This window comes from Elephantulus edwardii, unplaced genomic scaffold (genome assembly GCF_000299155.1).
Source record: "Elephantulus edwardii isolate Elephantulus edwardi_28Jun2011 unplaced genomic scaffold, EleEdw1.0 scaffold00145, whole genome shotgun sequence".
Taxonomy (NCBI): Eukaryota; Metazoa; Chordata; class Mammalia; order Macroscelidea; family Macroscelididae; genus Elephantulus; species Elephantulus edwardii.
This window is the reverse complement of record NW_006399895.1, coordinates 6,052,849-6,077,721: the sequence shown is the minus strand read 5'-3', so window position 1 is coordinate 6,077,721 and position 24,873 is coordinate 6,052,849. Positions and strand designations below refer to the sequence as shown.

Here is a 24,873-nt window from a genome sequence, read left to right as displayed (position 1 = left end):
CTTCCAGCTCCTTGGCACTGTGGACCAGGAATTTGTAGAGACCACTGGGAAACATGTGCTTGGTCTTCTTGTTGTTCCCATAACCAGTGCTGGGCATCAAGATCTGGTCCTTAAATCTTCTCTGAACACTGTTTATTCGATGTCTCTGGGGTTGGGCCAATTAAGCTTAATTTGACATAATGATCTGAGTGGTGCCCGATGAACTTCTCGGTCCTCTTTTTGATGATCTTTGGCTGCCCCAGGGGCCTGAGGGCTGTGGGAGATGACTGCCACCTCCATAGACAGGGTCAAAGGAGAGCGCCAGCACGTTTCCAATGCTGTCAGCTGCACAGGAGAAGATTGTACATTTTTCTCCTGAGGAGCCACTGATGGATTTGAACTACCAGAGAGTCAGGCCTTTGGGCTAGCAGCACAATTCCCTATGGACTACGCCACCAGTTAAGTGTATGGTTATAACTGAAGTTCCCTGCAGCATTGGAACCCCCTTTCCTTTATCTCTTTGACTTGAGACATGATCCCGGAAGTCCATGGTTACTGTCAGGGATCATAACAGGAAATCAGAAAAGCCGAGTTCATGTTCTGGTTTTGTGACTTTTGACCCCTGACCTTTATGTATTGTCATTGATTGAACTCATACTATATGTTTGAAACATTGCTGAAGTCTTTTTTTAAAGAACAGTTTAAAGAGGAACATTGGGGCTAGTCCAGGTTTGTCTGGAACTCCAAGGCCTGAGCATTTTTTGTATGTGTGTGTTGGATTTTTTTCTTCCTTTCAACTGAGTTAACATTCAGATAGCCACTCACTATTAAAACTGTTAAAATTCAGCAGTTTTTATATACCCACAAAATTGTGCAACCTTTATCACTATTTATTTCATTCCAGAACATTTCTATCATCTCAAAAAGAGCCTTTGGGCCTCCCAATTCTCCGTTTTTCTCACCCGACTGGTAACCCACTAAGATACTTCATCTCTCTGGATAAACCCATTCTGGACTTTTAAATACATGAATCATATATAGGGTCAAGATCTGAACTCTTAATTATTAAACAGTTTGCCTCTGGGGAAAATGTCTTGATTTCTCTGTTTCTCCCTATCTCTGTAGGTTTGTTGTGTGTCTTAAATAAGAACATATGTCAAATGCATGCTGTGAGCAAGTGTGAAGCATTTTATTTCCATAGATTGTGTGTTGGGCTTGCATCTGAATTACAGGCCACCCTGAAAGTGAGTCTTGCGGACTCCTTAACTGTTTGAAAGGAAATATATATTTTAACCTAGCCACTCAATTACTATGGGAACAACTATGCAATTGGATACAATTAAAAGAGAACATCTTTTTAGTGGTTCCATAAGCAGGGAAATTACTACCAGGGCAATGAAAAGACAGGATGCCATTAAATCTCCATTAAGCATGGCCCATCTAAACTACATGAGTGATATGCCAAGTTAGTGGGGGAAAGACAAAACTCAAACCCAGAAAAAAGGCCAGGTCCACTGGTCTAATAATGAGAAGTTAAGTAGAGATAGATAGAAGTTAAATGGCTTGTCTGCATTTATCATGGAGTAAATTATTATCAGAATCTGGTCTAGGTTCCAATTCCCTCACCTAGGTATCAGGACTGATCATTCTTGAAATAATGGACCTTTGGAAAAAACCTTATGAATAACAGTGGAACATTTGCGGGTAGTGTTGCCTAATACACTCACTTTAAGGATGTAAATGGAGTCTCAGAGGAAGGTTTAAAGGCTTGTGTAAGTCCTTGTATGAGCTGATGGCAAAACTTGTTGCAGAATCCAAGCACCAAATACCTAATTCTGGCAATTAAAGACATACCAGGAGGTATGAAGGACTTCATCAGGGCTTATGCTATTTGGCTGAGCTCCCTATCACAGCAAGAAGGCCTGGTGGGTGTGAGCAGCCTCTTCTCAGCCTGCAGCCTCTCTGCTCAAAGTGCCAGCTATGGCCCAGCTAAAGGAGCATCAGCTGGGAGCTGGGTAGGAATGCAGAGTCACAGACTGCATTCCAGATCCGTTATTGACCATTTTACTGAGATCCCCAGATAATTCCTGTTTGTCAGAATGTAACAATCCCTGGCCTAGAGGATCCATGCCAGTGAAATGTGCAGATAATTAGGGAAGGTGATAAAATGAACTATTTATGATCAAAATATATGATGTTGCTTCCCCTAAATAATTTACTCTTGCTCAGATGAGGAAAATGGTGAAGAAACAATAAAGAAGATGTGACTTTAACCACATTCAGACTTAGGAAGGAAATTGTATCCAGGTCTTCACTGTGAAAATGAAAGTCCACTGTTGTGATGGTGACAAAGTGTTGCCTTCCCAGCAGATGGCCTGACTGGGGACACTCTGGGCTCCTGGCAGCCCAGATCCTGAAGCTTCAACACGCTGTCGAGTGTAGGGGTGGCCAGTAAGATGAACCCCACAAACCAGCATTCCATTCTCTGGACTCAGAGGCCTCCACGCTTCAGCTGTTTTCGCTCATTCAGCAAAAATGGGAGACGGGAAGGAAACAAAAGCCGACAGTGACAGAGACCTTGTTAATTAGTAAAACTAGATATATGTGTGTGGTGTTCATTCTCCACCAGAACAAACAGGGGGCCCTCACACAGATTCCTGTGTGTTCCCTGCTGCCCAAAGTGTCAAATTTATGCTTCCACAAGGAAGGTGCATCCATGCCTGCGGACCAGGCAAATGGGGGTTTTGTGCTTATCTTTTAATAAAAGCGCACCCTAGCTCCATGGGATGGTGTGAGCATTTTAAATGTAGCTTTAGCCCATGAAAATGTGCCACCTGAAAAGAAAGTCATTATTTGCTGTGGATAGTGGCACCTGAAAACTTTGCTGTTTTGGGGTTTTTGTTGTTTTGTTTTTGGTAATACATTCGCATTTCTTCCTGTTTAAATAATTAATTGGAACATACTAGTTAAAAGTCAGCTCTTTTCGAAGTATTGGAAATTCTACAAGTTAGCACAATGAAGCATACTGTTTTCATTTTGGTGCAATTTTCTAAATTTCTGTCAGTTTACTAGACAATTAGGAAATGGGCTTGGATTTTTAATGACGAGGCTGACTAGGAAAACTGGACTTAGCCTGAAATATGAATGAAATCATCTACACAGCACAGCAATCTAGAAAGATTGTTAGAGGACCTCAATTCTGTTTGCAGCTGCAAAGGTGAATGCAGATATCGCGGTAACAGTGATAATGCAAGACCAGGTGGGATTTCTCTCTGACTCAGGGCTTACTGGATCACAACTGGCTTACTTTGTAGCTACTAAAAATGTGCAGATTGTAACCTAAAGTTAATTTTGATGACAGAACCATAGTGGATAAACTGTGAAAGATTCTTTCCTTTTGGGAAATAAATGTGGGCTAACTTGATATAATAATAATAATAGCAACAATTGATCCCTCAATAGCCTTGTCCACTTTAAATAGCTATTGATAATACTGGATAAGATTGGTAATTTTCGTCCTTTTAAAAGAGTGTCTCCAATGATTCTTTGACCCACCTGCACCTAAGAACAACTGTTTAAAAGCCCTGGTGGCACAGTGGTTAAACACTTGACTGTTAACTGAAAGGTTGGCACGTTCAATCCACTAGCCACTCCATGGGAGAAGATGTGGTAGCCTGCTTCTGGAAGGATTTCAGTTTTGGAATTGTGGGGCAGATTTACTCTGATTTGCAGTGAATCACAATAGAATTAATAGCAAGTGGCTGTCAATTAATTGGCTTTGTTTGGGGTTTGGTGTTTTTGAAAGAGAAAGATGGGCAGCCTCAGAAACCTAATGGAGGTTTAGCTATGAATTGATTCTGGCTTGATGGCAATGAGAAAAGAAATGTTGGTGAAAGAAAAAAAAAATACAAACTCTACCTCTTTCTGAGTTTTCCTCTTAGCCTCGCTTCACAGAGCCATCATTCCCTCTCAGACATTGCCAATGAAGCAGAACCGCCTCAGAGGTGACCCTGTAGCAGGTTTCTAAGGGAGAAAAAGACTCAATTTTCTCCTGCAGAGCAGCTGGTGGACTCAACGGGCAAAGGAAGTCAACCTTAGGGTAGCAGTGCAACTCCCTATGGATTATACCAAGGAAGTTGAGCTGGCTAGGATTCTGAAATCCAAGGACCAGCTCTATGGGAAGGCCTCTGTTCTGGAGGAATGTCCGTGTCTTTTCTGCTTCTGGCTGCTTGACATTCTCCATGTGTCCTGGCGTTTATCTTACCTCATTTCTCATTTAGTCATTTGTTTAACCTTTTATTTTTTTATTTTATTTATTTATTTATTTATTTATTTTTGTTTAACCTTTTCTATCTTAATTGACATTGACTCCTGGCTGACACACCCTACATTAATCTTGCCTCATTAATGTAGCAAAGAGAATCCATTCCTAGATGGGATCCTCACCACTAATGGTCAGAAGTTACAGCATCTAATTTGAGGGGATACATTTTATTCAGTAACATCCCCCCATTTCACCCCATCTGCATACTCTTATCTTGCCACATACAAGCATAATCACTCCACTAGATCATCTCGAAAATCTCATCTCCAGTAGATCATCTCCAAAATTTTATCTCGCCTCCAAATCCCTAATCTCATTTTGCAAATCATCCAAATTAAATACTGATGAGACTTGAGGCGTATTCCAGATAAAACAATTCATCTTGTGAATTTATGAAATCTAGAATACAAGATACTTGCTTCCAAAGTACAATGTTGAAACATACACAAGATAGACACTTTCCTTTAGGTGTGAGTACTTTAACATCTGTTCAGCATGGTCTGACTGCATACATATCCATGGCCCCATTTCACAGCATGGATTTGAGTCTCATTTGCCTGCTGAGCTCATGATCTTTCCTTTACATTATCACATATGCAGTTTCAGAGCTAAAAAGGAGACTTCCATTCTTGAGGTGATTTGTATGTCTGTTGCTAAAGAGCAGTGGTGGCTTAGTGCAATTGAAAACCCTCTGGAGGGTCAGCTATGAGTCGGTTCTGACTTGACAACAGCTCTGGGTAGGATACTTACGTGGGCTGGGTGCTTGGTAGGGGAGAGTGGTTGGCATAGCTGTAGGATAGAAGAGATGCGCATCTTCTTACAACTTACATCTTAGAATATGGTATCTTTATATAAAAGGAGATATAAAGTAGAATTAAAAAAAACCCCACCCCAACCAACAACCAATGAACTATGGTATAAAAGGCAGAATTTGTGTGAATTTTAAAAGGAAAGAACCTAACCCTTGAAAACAGTTCCTCTTGGCCCCTTCAATGTCTCTCATCAACCTGCCTTTGGGCTGCTTGAGTAAAAGTTGAAGGAACTTTCATGTAAGTGCAAGTCCCGTGCCCTCTGGGCCCTTCCCATTTTCCCAGCTATATGTGGTGAAAAGGAATTGCTTAACTATGAACACCAGTGTGGGAGAGTTGGCGCCTTGCTCTGTTTATACAGCTGCTCCTGGGGCTCCGCTGTCTTTCAGGGCCCAGAAGTTTCTATGAATGCTCTTGGGAAGGGTTTCAAGGAGGAAGATTAGAACTTGACTGAGGAGGTGGGTTGCCCTCCAAGCCCATGTGGCCACTGATGGCCAATATTTTTTTCTTTTTTAAAGAAAGTATTATTTATTGTAAAAATGGTAGTATTTTTTTTAAATGTTAGTATTTTTTATATCTCATAGTTAAAAATTCAAATTACAGGAGAATTTTCAGTGGAAAATTTTTCTCTCTTGCTGTAATTTCTTTGTCCTGCAGCCAGTGTCCCCTCTAAGTTAGTCTTTAAGTACCTCCCCTTAACATTTTATGCAAACAAGTTATGTATACTAGTGTATACCTTGCTTTTCCTCACTTTGGGGGGCTTTTTTGTGTTCTTTTTGTTTTGTTTTGTTTTCTTGGGGGGCTTTTTATCTAGATGCACAAGATGTCATTGAATTGATGCAATTTGCTTAGCAAGTGCTCAGTTAATTGACATTTTGTTGTTTACAATCTTTTGCTATCATAGTGCCAAAACGAATACTCTTATCCATATGCCATTTTATATACACATGGGGTAGAATGCTAAAAGAGAAGTTGCTGGGTCAGAGCAATGCTTGTTAGGATTTTCTGTTGTTTGTGTGCCTGTGAGTTGACTCCGACTCATTGTGATCCTACAGGACAGAGTAGAACTGCCCATTGGGTTTCCTGGGCTGTGGTCTTTACAGGAATAAAACTACCAGGAGGTTGGAATTGCTGGTAGGTTTGGCTGCTGACTCTGTGATTTGCAGTCAAATGCTTAACCCTTGTAGCCTAAGGGTTCATGTCCACTGCCGTTGAGTTGATTCCAACTCATTGTGATCATCTTTTGGGTTTTTGAGACTATAAATGATTATGGAAAGAGGCTCTTCACCTTTCTCCTGAGGAACAGCTGGATTTGAACCTCTAACCTTTTGGCTAACAGTACGACACATAATGTACTATAGCATTTGCTGTTGTTTCTGTTCCGTAAGGGTTGGCACTGACCCATGGCTGACCCCCCGGTGGGTTTTCAGCGGCATGGGAGGAGATTGCCCATCCTTCTTGCTTCTCTCCCCCTAAGAAGTTAATACCAACTTACACCCTATGAGCATGCATATAAGTATATAACTCATGTATTTTGTCTTAACACCTTTTGACTCTGGTAGCCTGAGAGATTTAAGAGGGGAAAAGGGAAAAAAAAATCTGTGTAATTTTAAGAGACAACCAGTCTTGAAAGACAGTAGACAATAGAACATCTTTTATTTTTGTCTTTATGATAATGATTGATTTGAGAAAGGAATCAGAGTGCCTGGAGTTCTGGATTGGACATTTGTTATCTACTATGACAATAAGTGAGTAATTGTTAAAATATTAAAAATAAAATCAATATAATCCTTTAAAAAATAGTCCATTTTCTGATGTGGCTAAATGATTCATTTGAAATTGTTGGTATCAGACCAATGTCTGTAATCTTTTCTTGAAATGAAAAAAAATTGTTATTGTTGAAAATATACACAGAAGAATATAAACATTCATGTTTCTACCTGTACAATTCAGTGACAGTGATGACATTCCTCATGTTGTGTAACTCTTTTCACCCCGTCCTCTGTCATCTTGTTATTAGAAATGCATCTCCTAAGCTCATCAGTGAGGGAAGCAGCGTTTGTCCTCAGTGGTCTCTTGCCTGAGATCTTCTCCAGAACTTGGTGGAGTTCTGCACCTCCTAGCTTTGCTTACATCCATGAGACACATGCTTAATGAAGGATTTAGAAAAGTGACGCACAGATCTAAGAATTTCAGAGCTAGTTGTGTGCTAGGCTCCTTTTTCTCTCTTTGGGACGTTATGAAGGACAGTTTGCATGTGGTACTTGATGTAAGGAATAGGATTTTTATAATTTTATATCTTGGACTACTGGAGAGGAATTAGATGTGCTTTCAACACATGGTAGGAATTCTCATGGCCGAGTAGTTAGAATGTTCAAATGCTAACCCCAAGGTTAACGATTTCAACTCCCCAGCGACTCTGGGGAAAAGCTGTAGCAACCTGCTGCCTTAAAGGTTTACATCCTCAGAAACCCCATGGACAGTTTTACTTTCTTCTGTAGGGTCCCTATGAGCTGGCATTGACTCTACAGCAGCATTTCATTTGGTTTTCAAGAAATGCAATATGGTCTCATGGATGATATAGAAAGTGATGAACCAGATAGGGGAGGATGGGGATAAGGACTGGAGAAAGGCTCTGGAAAGTTGTCAGCAGAAGCTTCAGTTCAACTGGTTGTGAGCATTTTGGGGTAGAATTAGAAGAAACATGTAACTTTGCATTATTTTCCAAAGAATCCTAACCTGACTGACTATGTGAATTCTGTTCCCTGTGTACGTCGTTACCCATGCTTCTATTTTTATGGCTAATAACTACCATCCAAGTGATCCTCAACTCGTGGAGACCCCATGCGTATTGGAATAAAACACTTTTCGGGCTGGTAGCATCTTGATGACTGGTTGTAACCCATCAAACCCATCAAACTGTTGTAACCCATTAGGTTTTAATGGCTGATTTTTAGAGGAAGATTTCCAGGTCTTTCTTTGTAGTTCATCTTATTCTTGTGGCTTTGCTGAAACTGCTCAGCATCATATTAATACACAAACCTATTCTGATAGGCAGGTGGAGGCCGCACATCAAGTGTTTTGGCTAGTACTTGAACCCTTGTCTCCTGTGTGGAAGACAAAAGTTCTACCATTAAGCCAGTGCTGCTTCCAGCTGCTGTCTTTGCTCATTCTCACTCTCATTGCCATTGAATTGGAACTGACTCATAGCTGCCTCTCTATACAATCACTGTGAATGGCAGTCAACTCGATGGAACCTACAACTACTATGATTGATTAATAGCCATTTTGAAAATATTTTTTTTTCTTATAAATTAATGATTTTGGAAGAATAAAAAGAACCAGAGTTTACATTTTGGAGTAATATCATTTACTCACTCACTGCTGTCAAGTTGGAATTGACTCATAGCTGACCCTCCATTGAGTTTTCAAGACTGTAAATCCCGTGGGAGGAGATTGCCCACCCTTCTTCTTTGGAGTTGCTAGTGGATTCAAACCACCAGCGAGGTGCTGCTGGCTTTGGGCTAGCAGTGCTGACACCCTCTGGACTGTGTCACCAGAGCTCCTGATACCTTTATAGTCATGAAATGTACAGCAGGCAAGAGACCTGCCTGGAGAGCAGGAGCCTTGGGCAGAGCCACTCATTGTCATATCAGGTTGTTGTTCAGGCAGAACTTAAGAAGCCTTTGTGATGTCTAGAATTAATAATAACTATCCTATCCTGTGATTACTACTATTTCTTTCGCTTGTAAATTTTGTGTAGCATGAGCTCATTTTAAGATGATAGTATCTGGAGCTTAACATTATGAACTCTGTCATAATTTAAGCAACTCTTACTTTCTGTTTTACATTGGACATTTAAAAGAAAATCTGTAAATAGAATCATCCTTTCATGTAGAGCTCATTAAAGGCGTGTCTGATAAGAGGGTGGAAGGTGAATACATCTGAAGACAGTGATGGTTTAAAAAGAATAGGTTCTGGGTCCAATCTGCCTGATTGCACTTTCTCTCAAATAACATCTGACAAATTTCTGTATCTGCCTAAGGCTCAATTTTCTCAGCTTTTAGGTGGGATAAGAATAGTTTCCACCTATGTGTTATGTTGTGTTGTGTTAATTGCAACTCTTAGCAACCCTATGAACAACAGATCAAAACCACATCCTTTACTGGCTCCTTCCTCACATATCCACCCTATTGCAAACATTGTGCCAATTCTTCTCATCGAAGACCTTCTTTTCTACCTATTGTTAAATGTTAAGGTTGAACATAAAGGACTTAACACAGGATTGGCAAATTTTTTAGTATAAATAAAAAATTTCAGTAATTAAACCTTTTAGGCTTTGTAGCTATGTTTTCTGTCACAACTACTCAGCTCTGCTTTTCTGTTGTGAAAGCAACTGTAGACAATATGCAAATTACATGTATTACATGAATGGGCATGGTGTGTTCTGGTAAGTCTTATTTTTTATTTTAAAAAAGCGGCAAGCTGGATTTGTCTGGCAGGTTGGATTTGGCCTGTGGGCTCTTGTTTGTTGACCCCCGGTTTAATGCAATGCCTGACGTATAAATGGTTTTTAAATCCATGCCATCCATCCCTGCACTTGGAGACTCCCCCTTACCCATGTTTTCCCATCCATGTTTTTACAGAATGTTGAGGTCCTGGCTAGTCGGAGCAACACTTCAGAACAAAACCAGGCCGGAGCTGACGCTCGAGTGAGGGCTCTAAACGAGGAGAATGAGCGACTTCGGGGGAGAGTGGCAGAGCTGGAGCGGAGTGTCACCCGGCTTCACAGGCAGCTTGATGACATGAAAGGAGAGGAAGCCAAGGCCAAAGAAACACTTCAGAAGTACGAGGTAAGGCTCTCTGGGCAGCTTCTGGCCACTTCTGGCAGCTGCTGAGCTTTCTTTCCTGTAGGAGTGGTTTGAGGACTGGGAGGGATTTATTATCACAGTTTAGTGAGAAAGGTCAGTGCTACGGTGAATGCATCCTCTGTGCAAGCTGTTTCTTTTGTTTGTCAAAGAGTAGTGTGAATGAGAGATAGGTTTCTAAAGAGGCCTGGGAACAGGGCTGATAAGTCAGTCAGGGTGGAAAATCCATGGGTCGGCCCTGAAATCTCAGACTTTAGAAACATGCAGGCTTTTGATGCTTAGCAGAGGTCTCTAAGCACGTGGATAGACAATTTAGTTTTGTGATCAATTGTTCTTCTTCTTCTTCTTCTTTTTTTTTTTTTCAATTGTTGTTCTTAAGAACACAGTTGATGGTCTTGGAAGTCAAATACCAAAAGACACCGAACCCATTTGCTGCTTGTCAGTACTGACTTGTAGTGACCTCCCATTGGATTTTCTGAGGCTGTAAATCTTGATAAGAAGAGACTTCCATTTTTCTTCCAAGGAACAACTTATAGACTGAAACCATTGACCTCCAACACGTGAAGCACTCTACCACCTGGGCTTCTTTGGAAGTCATGCAGGTTTTAATTAACTATAGTTTGGCCTGACAGATCTCTAGGAGCAAGAAGGATACAGAGATGGTAGTGAGAAATGACAGATGACAATGAAAGTATATACCAGAGAAAGAGAAAAGTCGATGTATACCAACTCAGGTTCTAAGACATAGTAATTTGTTTGAACCTCCCTTCAGGCATTCATTGCCTGAGCCTGCCAATTCAGTACCAGCTGTTCTTGAATCTCTAGTGGGTGAACCTAGCTATTTATATTTTCAAAAAGCATCTGAATGATGTGGTTCTTAACACCTGGCTAAGAACTGAAATTGCACATTGGCGCAAATGCCCAGAGACATGGCTGGCTTGTGCCATGTTGGGCCAGTGAGTGGAACCTTGTAACCACAGCCCTTGTTGCGTCCGTTAGGGGTCAGGGGAGTCTCTTCTATTCATTTTATTCACAGACTTAACACACATTTATGCACCCGCTGACCCACTGTTTCACTGTAGGGAGAAAAGCGGCAATTAGAGGAGCTCCTTGGACGTGCCAGAAAGGAAGAAAAGGAAGCGATGACAGCACAAAAGAGTCTGAAGAGTGACCTGGAGGACGCTCAGGTAAACAGCACTGTCTTTACTCTCCATGAAAAGAGTGAGGGTGGCGTGCAGATAGCTTATCTTTCAACTTCAGAGGGGAATAGTCTCTATCAGCAACATCCACAGTATAAGACCAGGTCTCATATGGTCTGATAAGGCTCCCACACTCCTGCACCTACTTCTGCTGATGTTCTGGTCCTAACATTAATCTTACTTCTCTATTATGAGGTCCAAGATCTACTGTAATAGCCACACAGACCTCACAGAGTCATACGTGAATCTATGGGGCCTATTAGGGAAGTGAATAGGTTACAGGTCAGGTTGGAATCTAGAATACAATACCTTAGTCAGGACAGCTTCTCAGATGTTCTCACAGGCTCTTTGACATTCAGCCTTGAGGCTTAAGTTAGTGTGACAAAGCTCTATTAGTCCTTGTAGTTATGGCATCTCTCCCTCGTCTTTTAGGAAGCTTGGGTGAAGGCCCAGGCTCTGGCTTCACAGGGCAGTATTCCTAAGTCAGCACTGTTTAATGTGGGTTTATGATTGTGGTATTAAGGATTTATTGTCCAAAATAGCTTCCCTATCCTATTGGCTGACTTTGCCATGTTGATGCGTGGGAATATGTGAATACGGTGTGTTAGCCTGTCCACAAAGAGATTGGCTACTTTTGCCATTAAATTGAGTGGCTCTAGCGACAGAATTGAAGAAACTTCACTATCAGCAAAGAAAGAGTAAGAGAATGTAGTGCGTCTGTTGGGGCCAGAGATTCTTGCACCAGCCGCCTATGGGAGAAGCAGTCATGGCAGCCTCTCCAGAGACCCAGAGACCTGGTGTGAGATGAATGAACCTTGGGACTGCTACTCTATGGAGCCAGAACTAGGAGATTTTGCCCAAGGTTGCTAGACAACTGGGGTCAGGGGAGATCCATAATTGGCAGGACTAAGAGCTTTGTAATACTAGTCTAAAGCTGCGAGGCTCCACGCTGAGGTTCCTGAGCACATTTCAGAAGCTGTACAGACTATATTCTCCTAAACCTGTATTATAACCTTTTGCCTTCCCCAGTGTGGTTCTGTGTGATCTGTGAGTTGTTACATGGGATTTTGGACCCAGTACTAAAGTAAGATTGGTGTTAGGATGAGTAGGAAGAGGAGCAAGAATGTGGGAAACATGTCAGACTTCACGAGAATTGGTTTGTGTTGTTGATGTTGTTGACTGGAACAGTTCCCCTTTGAGAAGTTAGTAAAGGTAAAGTATGGGCATCCCCACTCAACCTTTGCTCTTTTTACAATAGTCCTCTGCTGTACCTGTTGAGGCTTTCGTGTAGGTCCTGGACTAACTTGTGCAGGAATTTCTGGCCCCAGAGGCAGCTCACAGCATTATTTGCTTCTTTTTCCTTGCTGATAATGAGATTCCTAGTTTCTCCTACTGAACCTGCTCAATTTAAACGTCACAGAATGATAAAACTGATCAGTCCCATAATTATTAGTTTATGCACATCCTATTTCAGGCTCCTACCCAGTCATGTGGTGAAAGTCCAGTTTGATGGCTAGGAAAGCCATTTTGAATAATAAATCCATGACACCATTTAAAAAAAAGTAAACCCGGAGAAGCAAAATTGCAAGAACTTCTGGAAAATGGTCCATTCCTTCTGCTAGCTCCTTTTCATCTACCATCGAGATCAGTCAGCCTGAACTGGGGGTGGTTCTGCTTACTCCCCATCTCCTCTCCTCCTCCTCTCATTTGGAGACAAATGGGTGGATGGTCAAACCTCAAAAATTAATTACCAGCAAGTTGAGTCTGAAGCAACTCCTAGATGACCCTCCCTTTGAGTCTCTGAGACTGTGAGAGGAGATTGTTCGTCTTTATGCTGAGGAGGGAGCTGCTAGTAGATTCCAGCTGCCAGAGATACTTGACCTTTGGGTTAGCAGCACAGTGCCTTATGGGATTATTCTACCAGAGCTCCCTAAACAGGTCATACGAATGGTCAACATGCTCAGTTACTAGCTGCAAGGTTAGATGTTTACTTCACCCAGAGGCACCTCAGAAGAAAGCCCTGGTGATACACTTCCCTGAAAGATAAGCCAGTGAAAACCACACTGAATACAGTCTTTCTCTGATACACACGGGGTTGCCTTGACTCTAATTAACTTAAAGGCACCTGGTTTGATACGGGGATGTTTGGTAATATCTGCAGATATATTTAATTGTCACAACTGAGTTTAGAGTGCTACTAACACCTAGTTGGGGAGAGAGGCCAGAGCTACTGCTAAACAGTCTATGATGCACAGGACAGCCCACCCAACAAAGAATTATTCAACCCCAGATGTCAGTATTGCTGAAGTTGAGAAACCCTGCTTTAAACATTTCAGAGCTTGACAGCTTTCCCAAGATAGAATTTGAATTATGTGAGGACACTGGCAGAGTCACTCCCCAAGGCAGTGTAGAGTTGGCTTTCTGGCAGAAGCCAATTTCCCTTCTCCTCTAGGCAAAGACATTACACAGAGCGAGTCCTTTAAGATGACTATTAAAAGGAGCAGGAGGAAGTCATTCCCTTGAAGCTAGATAGTAATCTCTATTCAAAATCAGCATGTTCTTAGAAAATTAGATTTTCACATTTGAAGGTTAGAAAGAGTGTTTGAAGTACATTCTTTTTACTTTTTCTTTTTTTTAAAAAACAGACTGATTGAAGTTCTAAGTTGACTTTTGTGCTGAATTTTTGGTGTGATTTAGTTATGTCCTGTCTTCTGTCTGCCCACTCAAATTTTAAAGTACCTATTCCCGAGCTTCCCTTACTCTAATTTCTAAGAAGGGATCTTTTAGTGATTTTAAGGGCTAAGCGGAAAGTTATTAAAGTTTTTCATTAGAGTGTCATTTGTGTGGGTGGGTGCATTAGGGAGTGAGAGTTTGAGAGTTTAAGCTACTGCCAACATTCCCTAAACAGAAATTCAGGATCCTTTAAGAAATAACACCCTTTATCTTCCTTCCCCAGCCCCCTGATAATATGAAATAACCTTGAAAATGTGTTTGTTCTTGTGTTTGTTGTCGGACTAGCCCTGTTTTGGATTTATCTCTCTTAATTTTTTTGCTAATTCGTCATCTTTGTGGCAAACTCTTGATTGGATTGCTTTTCTGTAGATAGCAGTTGTACCATATTGCAGTTTAGAGCTTGTGATGGCTCTGGTACTGAATCCAGTGCAAAACTTAAGGTTGTAAGCTATTTGGGGGCAGAAAAAGAGGAGAAGAAGCATTTTTACCACGCAGAGACAGAATTCTGCACCTTGATATCACCTATACACCAAACCCTGAGTGCAGCAATTTTAGTCTTCCAGAACATCTTTATCATCCTTTAGCCAATGAGAAAGTTTCTCACATATGAGAGCAGCTTACCAGCTGTGAATCTGCTACTAATATTTAATTCAGCGTGTAGAACAGATAGATGATGGCCTGAAGCCCTAACATCTTAATGTAATCCCCGCCCACCTCCCACTCCTCAGATCTCTATTCTTGCCTTACAAATAAATGATCCCTGATGTGTCCTTGTGTTGAGGCCTGTTTTCCCAGCTGTGTGAAGATGGTGGGAACTCTTTATACTGAAAGTGGCCTTGCTAGCCACTGGCAAAACAATCTGGCAAGATTTTGAAATGCCTCCCCCACTCCAAATTCTCTCTCTTTGTTGGCATTTCCTTATCTCAGAAGTTCTGAGTGTTGTTGCTAGCTCTGTTGAATTGGCTGTCGAGTCGGTGGTCCTGTGCACGGTGGAACAACTTGCTTCCCAGTCCTGCGCTATCCTAACACCATGAAAATCCCACGGCCATTCTAAAATAAACACATTCTCAGAAATCCTGGAACCAGATAATCATATTCTTTTAGTTCAGTTACTCTGCATGCCTCTGTTCTCAAAGCTACAGTCATGAAGGAGCTTAACATTTGGATAAAGAGAAAAGAGCAACTGATTTTTTTTTATCATGCCATCATTTTACAGTTTAAACTCTTTGTGAATGTAGAATTGTAGAATCTACTGCACTTCATGCCCAATGAATGCATCTCTTTACATATAGCTTGTAAAAAGAGTGACACAGGATGAAGATGTAAAAAGAGTGACACAGGATGAAGATGGAGTTAACCTCTGTTAACTCCACAAGGCGAACTGTCCCCATCTACAACAATGAAACAATACATGGCTCCCATACTCCTGTACATACTTCTGCTCATTTTAACACTAACCATCCTCCAGGAGTCTTACTCTTCTACTGCTGGATTCAAAATGCATTGCAATGACCACATAGGACTAACAGAATCATATTCACTATTGAGGTTTTACTGGGAAAGTTAACAAGGTATCATTCATGTTGGCAATTGGATATAATTCCTCAGTCAGACTAGCTTCTTCTTTTTTCCCCACATTGTGTCCCATTGAATCAGGTCCAGTTGGCACAGGAGGAGCTTGCCAAAGCAGCTGATGGATTCGAACCATGTGCCTTCAGGATTGCAGCGCAGCTTCTTGCCACTAGGCCACCAGAGCTCCCTTTAGGATACTTTCTTAAGCATGCCCACAGGCTCTCTGCCCCCTGGCTTAGGTCAGTGTTATCTTGTCAATTACAGCTTCTCTCCTCAGTCTTCCATCAAGCTTGGGCAAAGGGAGAATAGTGACCTGGTGGGTAAGGAATTAAGCTGCCAGCTGAAAGGCAGGTGATTAAAATCCACCAGTCAGTCCATGGGGAAAATGGGCAGTCTTTTCCCATGCAATTTACAGCCTCTGAAAACCCACGAAAAGGTCAGTTGTGAGTTGGTTCTGACTGAACAGCAATGAGTTTGAGTGAGTTACCCTTACAGCTATTTGACTGATACATAATAAATAATCATAATTAGACATAATTCACTATGGTATGCAGCTGTTGGGTTTACTGTTTACAATGGCTTTCATAGCCATTGGCTTTGACTTTTACTGCATGACTGGATAGGAACTGAAATGTTGTTGTTGTTGTTAAGTGCCGTCGAGTCGCAGGTAACTCATAGCAACCCAATGAAGGAGAGTCCTCGACACTTGGGTGCCTTTCATCCTCTCTCCAGGTTCATAGGGTTTCCAGAGGCAAGCTATTATGGAAGTGGATGCCACTCCTCCTTCCAAGTTTGTTTTAATCGGGGAGCTCCACCCCACTCTCTGTCTGCACTGCGGAGACAACCATTAATGCATTTGACACACCAGTGTCACGGTGTTCAGCCTCACAGCAACCAAAAGTGAATGCAGTACCACAACTTGTACACCAGGGCTATACGACCTAGAGGAATGTCTGAACAAAAACAATGAAAGATAGGCCTGAGGGCAGCAGATTAAAAGTCACCCACCTTTGGCTTGGTAGCATCGCTTTCTGTCCACTGGGCCAGCTGATCTCTCTCTCTCTCTGTTTATATTATTGTTGTTAAGTGCCATCAAGTCGCAGGCGACTCATAGTGACCCTATGAAGGAGAGTGCTTGGCACTTGGGTGCCTTTCATCCTCTCGCCAGGTTCCTACGGTTTCTGGAGGCAAGCTATTATGGAAGTGGATGCCACTCCTCCTTCCAAGCAGGAACTGAAATAGGGTGCAGATAAATGACTCAGGATGGAAATTGGTCAGTTTTGCCATCCTACTAGATTTAAAATGAGCAATTTATCGGCAGAATAGGGGAATCTCAGTACCAGCATTGTGCATCCTTCAGAGCCAAAGATTCCTATTCCAGTCAGACTGAGAACTACTCAAGAGCAGCATCTGCCTCAGTGGAGGACCAAAGACCAATATAAGACAAAGCTGACTTGGGAATGTTGCTCCAGGAATGCTGTTCCCCCCCCCCCCCCGAAGACATCCTTTTGGTAGCAATTGAAAGCATAACCACCAAGTCACCAGGCCTTTTCCTTCCCTCTAACACCCCTAAATAAAACATCAGCTGAAATCCCAGGATTGACCCTCCCTCTGGAGCACACCCAGCTGTGGCTGGGGTGGGACAAGCTCCTGCTAATTGCCCCCACACTGAAACTCTGATTACTTTGCATTTGTCACCTTCTTTTCTGCATCCACTTTTGTTGATGATGGTTTCCTGCAGCAACTAACTTTAGCTGTCCTGCTGTGTTGGCTGGTTTTCAAAGCATAGCCAGCCCATCAGACCATGGGCCAGAAGGTTTCCTCAGGAGGTTTTTCAACACGAGATCACATGAGGGTCAGAGCAGACTGATCTTGTGCAAATCAGGAGTGCAAACCTTGAAGTCATCTGGGGTTATTTCAAGGCACCTGAGTGATTGCAGGTGACAGCAGTTTGACTACAGTAGGTACTGTATGACTCTGCCACTGTTTTTACTCTACCTCTACCTGGAGATGGGATCACGTAGTTAGTATGTGGTAATTGTGCCCACCTATGTTATAATATGATAACATTTTCTACATGATCTAGTCTGTGTTTGGACCATGTTTCCCTGCAGTGGGCTTTGTGATCCTTTTTCATATCTTCACACTGATGATCCTAACACATAGCTGTTTAGCCACCTTACTAATAGGTTTCAATATTTTGACTTGGAATTGCATGTTATTAATGTGAAGGACTTCTGTCTATGTAACTTTATGACATTAGATAAGATGGTCAAGGGTGCTCAGGGAGATATTTCATCCAACAGATGCATTTTATAGTGGTTGTTATTAGGTATCATTGAGTCCATTGTGACTCTATGAACAGCGTGGAACCCTGCCCTATCCTGCGCCATCCTCACAGTCTCTGCACACTGCTACAGTCCCTGTGTCCATCCATTTTGTTGGGGGAGGGAGGTTCTTCCTTTTTTTCTCTGACTCTTCACCTTTCCAAAGCTGATGTATTTTTCCAAGGACTAGCCCCTCCTGACAACATGGCCAGAGTCAATTAGATGAAGTTTCACCATCCTTTGTCCGTAAGAACTACCCCAGTAGCTCTTGCTTCAACACAGATTTGTTTGTTCTTTTGGCAGTTCATAGGATTTTCAGTACTCTTTAACACCACCACAATTTAAAGGTATGGTTTCTTCTTTGGCCTTCCATATGCATTGTGCAACTTTCAGATCCATAAGGAAGCAAATAAAAAGTGCTATGGCTTGAATTAGGCACACTTTAGCCTTTAAATATGTATCTTTGCTCTTTTGTACTTTAAACTAGTGTTTGGTGCTGATTTGCCAAATAACCATCTAGATACACTTTTTCTAACCAATACTTCTTCCATTTAACACTGTTTTCTAGTCATTATAGAGCTCTGGTGGAACAGAGGTTAAATGATCACTGCTTACTGAGAGGTTCTGAAGTTCCTTTTTCTCTGTGTCTCATTTCAACCCATCGGTTCTATTGATTGCAACTACTTATACACTAAGTAGATTCTTGACATTGAGTCTTGACTGTGAGACGTTGTTTTATCAATATTGATTTTAAGAAACATTTGCATAGCAGATTAAATTCTAGAATATAATCATTGGATACTGATTACCAAATATGTTTGCTGTGGTGTCGACATAACTGTGGAGTTGTCTTGGCCTCAGGGTGATCCAACAGAATGTAGAAAGGATCAAACAATATCATTAATATCACATGCAAACAAAATACTGCTGAAGATGATTCAAAAATGACTAGGACAGCACATTGACAGAGAACTGCCAGAAGTTCAAGCTGGGTGTAGAAGAGGCTGTGGCAACAGGGATATCATTGCTAATGTCAGATGGCTGAAAGTAGAGAGTACCAGAAGAATGCTTATCTGTGTTTTATTGACTACACAAAGGCATTTGACTGTGTGGGCCATAATAAACTATGGCTAACATTGAGAGGAATTAGAATCCCAGAACACTTTACCTATACCTAGACCAAGAAGCTGTTGTCCAAATAGAACAAAGGAACACGACGGCATGGTTTAAAATTAGGAAAGGTATGTGTCAAGGTTGTATCCATTCTCCATGCCTATTCAATCTGTACTCTTAGCAAATTATTCGAGAGGGTGAATTCTATGAACAAGAATGCGGCATAAAGATTAAAGGAAGACTCATCAACAACCTACATTATGCAGATGACAGCCTTGCTTGCTGAAAGTGAAGAGTACCTGAGGCACTTGCTGCAGAAGACCAAAGTATAGCCTTCAATATTAATTGCATCTCAGCATCAAGAAAAAAAAATCCTCACCACTGGATCAATAAGAAATATCATGATTGTTGTTATTGTTGTATACCATAGAGTCAGAACTGACTCATGGCTGACCCTCTGGCAGGTTTTCAGAGGCAGCTAATCATATGGGAAGATTACCCATCCTTCTCCCGCAGACTGAAATTGCCAATCATCTCATTGTGGATCCACAATCAACATCCTTGGTAGCAGCAGTCAGGAGATCAGGAGGCCCATTGTATGGAGGAAGTCTTTTGTCAGGGATCTCTCCAAATTACTGAGGCGCAATGATGTCAGTCTGAAGACTAGGTGAGCTTGACAGTGTTTTCAGTCACATGCCATGCATTGGAAAGCTGGGTAATAAATACGAACGACAGTATAGAAGAATTGATGGCTTTGAGCTGTGGTGTTGGAGATGAGTACTGCATATCCTGTTGACTGTCATAAGAACAAACTCTTGGAGAGGTTGCAGCCAGAGTGTTCTTTGGAGGCAAGGATGGTGAAGCTTTGAGCATGTTGGTAGGCGAGCGTATTCCTTAGAGAGGGACATTATGCTTATAAGGATAGAGGGCCAGTGAAAGAGAGGAAGACTCTTGACCAGATGGATTGACACAGTGACTGCAGCCATGGGCTTACATGTGTCAGAGGTGATGAGGATGACACAGGATGTAACAGGTTCATTCAGATCTGTTGTTCATAGGGTCACTATGTGTTGTACTCGACAGTACCTAACAACAACAACAACAACATGACCACCTTCTATGGGTCAGAAATAAGTTTTCAGTGGTTGATATTGTCTTTTTTTTTTACATTGCCAGGCCTTTTTCTGAGGTACTATGTATGGACCTGAACTGCCAAACTTTAGGTTAGTGGTCAAATATGTTAATCATTTGCAACACTCCACAACCCTACCTCGATTTTTTTTAACACGTTGCTGCAAATGACGACAAATGTGTTTCTAAGCATGGCCGTCAATTTTAAAACTGAGGCAACGTGTTAAGTGTGAAAATTCAGATTTTTAGCTCCTTGCTAAACTAACGTAAAGGTAATACTTTTCTGACAGTTCAAGTCCACAAGCAACTCTGAGGCAGAGAAAAGTGGGAAATCTACTCTCATTTACAGCCTCTGAAAAACCACTGGAGGGTCAGCTATGAAGTGGTCCAACTCCACAGCAGTCAATGAGTTTGATGTGTCAGGTGTCAGCCGTGTTGAATGTTGTATGCATTTCTGTGATACATCCTTTTGCCTCTCCTTTGTTCCTCTGTTTGTTTTTGGTTATGTTGCCTCTCCTTTCTGGAGCTTGAATTTCAGAATCAGCATAGTTTTTATGTCTCCATGATGGCTTTATTGTGATCTTTTCTCCAGTCACTGATATAACAAGTCTTGTTGCCTCTTGGTGTGACTTTGAAATTCCCCTTGCCACCTATTTCTGTGGCTGGCCTAACAGGTTGGTCATACAACCAACCATCTTTTCGCTGCTACTTGCAGAAAAATCTGACTCGGGCCACCCAGGAGCAGAAGCAATTATCTGAGAAGTTAAAAGATGAGACTGAGCAGAAGGAGCAGTTAAGGCGGCTGAAGAATGAAATGGAGAATGAGCGATGGCATCTGGACAAGACCATAGAGAAACTTCAGAAGGAGGTAAGAGGTGTGAACAAACGAGAAGGTGGGGGGTATTATTCTTTTATTGGAACCAATCCCCCTTTGAGGGTCTGATGAAAGCTTAGGAAACATGCAGTTATTTCTAAACGCAGTCCTAGGTATACGTGTCAGGGATTTGCACATCCTTGAGTCAACTCTTTGAATTTGTTGAGAACCCAGATCCAGAGAGACTGGCCTAGAAGTAAATGTTAATAGTGCCCTATGGTTTCTAAGCCCAGCTCCTTTAAATAAAATTACTTGAAGTTATCTGGCATGTAAGCACAGATCTGTTCTTCAGAACAGAATCTAATTATCTGTAACTTGCTTATGAATCAGCACTTATCTTCCTTGTTCAGCAGTGTTAGGATAGTTTCAAAGCCCAGTAGTTTCTGCTCTTCTATTACCTGTCCTCACAAATCCAGAAGAAGAAAAGGACAAAACTGCTTCCCTGCATTCTAGCAGCTGATAGTAGTGGTTGCCACTTTTGGACACCTGTACTATGTGTCTGCAATTGATCATGCATGCAGTCAGATTTTATTAATAATTATCGGTGATTTGAATGTGAAAACTGGAAATGAAGAAGGATCTGAAGTTAGAAGATGTGGCCTTGGTAACCAAAATTATACCAATGATCTTATAGAATTTTTCAAAACCATCAGTTTATTTCTTGCAAATACCTTTTTCAACAATGTAAAGGTGACTATAAGTGTGAAAAAGAGTTCAGTAGTTAAGTGTTTAATCTGCTAACTGAAAGGCCAGTGGTTCAAATCTGCCAACTGCTTCCCTGCAGAAAGAGGTGGCAGTCTGATGCCATAGAGCTTTATAGTCTTGGGATCCCTGTAGAGCAGTTCTACTCTGTCCTATAGGGTTAGAATGGGCCAAAACAACCCAACAGCAATGAGTTATACATGTGGTCCCACCAGATGGAATACATAAGAATAAAATAAATTCTATCTATGGAAAGGTTGATGTTGCTGTTGTTAGGTGCCAAGAATGACTCACAGTGACCCTGGGAACAACAAATTTGAACTGTCACCCTATCAGTCCATCTAGTTGGGGTTCTTTTTCTCTTTTGCTCACTCCCCACCTTCCCAAGCATGATATCCCTTTTTAAGGACTAGCTTCTGCTAACATGAGACCAAAGTATGTGATATGAAGCATTGTCATCTTTGCATCTCTGGCTGCATCCATCTCCAAAACATACCTGTTTGTTCTTTTGGCAGCCCATGGGCTAGTCAGTACTCAAACACCACAGCTCGAAGGCATCAGTTCTTTTCCTGTCATCTTTATTTATGATCCAGCTCTTGGATGGATACCTGCTTGAACGAGATACACCTTTGTATTTAAACTGACATCCTTGCACTTTGGACAGGTTCCTGACAGCAGATTTTCCCAATACAATATGTCTTCTGATCTCCTGACTGATCGCCAAGGGTGTTGACTGAAGGTCCAAGTAAGATGAAATCGTTGACAATTTCAATCATTATTCCAGCTCTTATTATGTTGCTTATTGGTCTGGTGGTGAGGGCTTTTGTTTTCTTGATGTTGAGATGCAATACAGAGTGAAGGCTGTAGTCTGATTTTCTGTGGCAAGCATTTCAAGTCTTCTTCACTTTCAGCAAGCAAGATTGTGTCATCTGCATGATGTAGGTTGTTGATGCATCTTCCACATTCTTCAGAGTCCAGCTTTTCCAATGATTTGCTCAACATACAGATTCAATAGATACGTAGAGAGTTTACAACCCTAATGTGCACTTTTCTTAATGATAAACCATGCAATATTCCTTTGCTCTGTTCAGATATCACCTTTTTGGTCTAGGTATAGGTTTTGGACTTACAAATTCTGCAAGTCCAATCATCTCAATGTTAGACATAATTTATTATAATCCATACATATAATGCTTGACATTTGAATGATCAACAACAACATATTTCATGAAGTAGCATCTGATCAAGAACTACTGGTAATGAAGGAAGAAGTTCAAGCTGCACTGAAGGCATTGGCAAAAAAATAAGGAATTGATTGGATACCAATTGGCATGTTTGAAGTAACAGATGTAGCCCTGGACATGCTCAACAGTCTATGCCAGAAAATTTGGAAGACAGCTACCTGGCCAAGTGACTGGAAGAGATTTTTCCCTTTCCCAAGAAAATGTGGGAATTATCAAACAATATCATTAATATCACATGCGAGCAAAATATTTCTGAAGATCATCCAAAAATGGCTAGCACAATATATAGACAGAGAACCACTGGAGATTCAAGATGGGTTTACAAGAGGCCTTGGCAGTAGGGATATCATTGCTGATATCAGATGGATTCTGGCTGAAAGCAGTGAATACTAGAAAAATGTCTTTTTTGTGTTTTTTTAAAATTCTTTATCTATACAAAGGAAAGGTTGATAAAGAACCTCAATATCATCAATCCAAAAAGGCCAGGAGATGATTACAGAAGAGACCATTAATTGCTTATAAGCAAATGCAAGTTCAAGCTGAAGAAAATGAAAACAAGTGCATAATAGCCAAAGTAAAAAATTGACTCACATGAATTTAGATATCATTTCAAGAATAGACTTGACACATAGAGCACTGATAGCAAATATGTTTTCAGATGACATAATACATGAAATCAGCAAAAGGTGATTTTAAAAATGGAAAGAAGAATATATCGAAATCTTCTTTCACCAAGGACTCACCAACATGGGATCGTGAAGAAGACGGCCCAGGTTGTCACTGAGAATTACTACCCAATCCTGGGTAATGACTTCCACACCAACAAGCGTGTATGCGAGGAGATAGTCTTTATTCCTAGCAAGAAGCTCTGGAACAAGATAGCAGGCTGTCACACATCTGATGAAGCTGATCGAGAGCGAGCCTGTGAGAACCATCTCTATTAAGCTGCAGGAGGAGGAGAGAGAAAGGAGAGATAATAATGTACCAGAGGTTTCAGCCCTGGAGCAGGAAATCATTGATGACACTAAGGAAATGCTGAAGCTCTTGGACTTTGGCAGTCTGGCCAACCTGCAGGTCGCTCAGCCCACAGTTGGGATGAATTTCAAACCACCAGGTGGAGCTATTTGAATCTGTCTGCAATGCTGTAATATTTTCAATAAACTTGGGCACACCAAAAAATAAAACAAAAACAAAAAACAAAACCATCAGAGGAGACTCTAAAACTTGTCCTTGAATGTGGAGTAGCTCAAACAAAAGGAGAATAGGTTACATAATTGAGGGAGTAAACAGAAGATTTTAAAGGGTGACTTGAGAAGGTAAAATGAAGTATAGTCCTAAAACGTGCAAAGACTTGGATTAATGCAAAAAGGAAGAATATCCCCAGCATTTCTCAAGCTGGAAGAACTGAGGAAAAAATTCAAGCCTCAAGTTGTAGTATTAAAAGATTTTATGGGCAAAATACTGAACAATGCAGGAAGCATTAAAAATGATTGAAGGAATACATAGAGTTACTGCGCCAAAATGAACTGGTTGATATTCATTCTCTCAGCTATGTCAATAAATTTGGAAATCAGCCATCTGGCTGACTTAATGGAAGAGATCCATATTTGTTCCCATTCCAAACAAAAGTGAGCCAAAAGCATGTAGAAACTATTAACGAAAATAATTATTGTCACACATAATTGCTTTATTGCTGAAAATAATAAAAAAAATAGTTGCAGCAGTATATGAACAAGGAACTGGCAAAATTTAAGCCAAATTCAATGAGTGTGTGGAACACAGAATATCATTGCTGATTCCAAATGGACTTTTTCTGAAAACAGAAGATACTAGATAGATGTTTGCCTGTGTTTTGAGTATGCAGAAGCATTCAGCTGTGTAGATCATAACAAATTATAGAAAACATTGTGGAAAATGGGAATTCCAGGGCAAGTAGTTTTGCTTGTAGAGAACCTTCCCATAGAGTCAAGTGCACTCATTGGAACCAAACAAGGGGAT

At 41.2% G+C, this 24,873-nt stretch overlaps 1 protein-coding gene across 1 annotated transcript in view; it reads left to right on the top strand.

Annotated features, from left to right (window-relative positions):
• CGNL1 (cingulin-like 1) overlaps nt 1-24,873 on the top strand; it is a 131,671-nt gene that overhangs the window by 78,176 nt on the left and 28,622 nt on the right. The window contains exons 8-10 of the mRNA XM_006894505.1: nt 9,759-9,965; nt 11,063-11,167; nt 20,771-20,923. Of these exons, the coding sequence (XP_006894567.1) occupies nt 9,759-9,965; nt 11,063-11,167; nt 20,771-20,923 (465 nt within the window). The remainder of the gene's footprint in view (nt 1-9,758; nt 9,966-11,062; nt 11,168-20,770; nt 20,924-24,873) is intronic.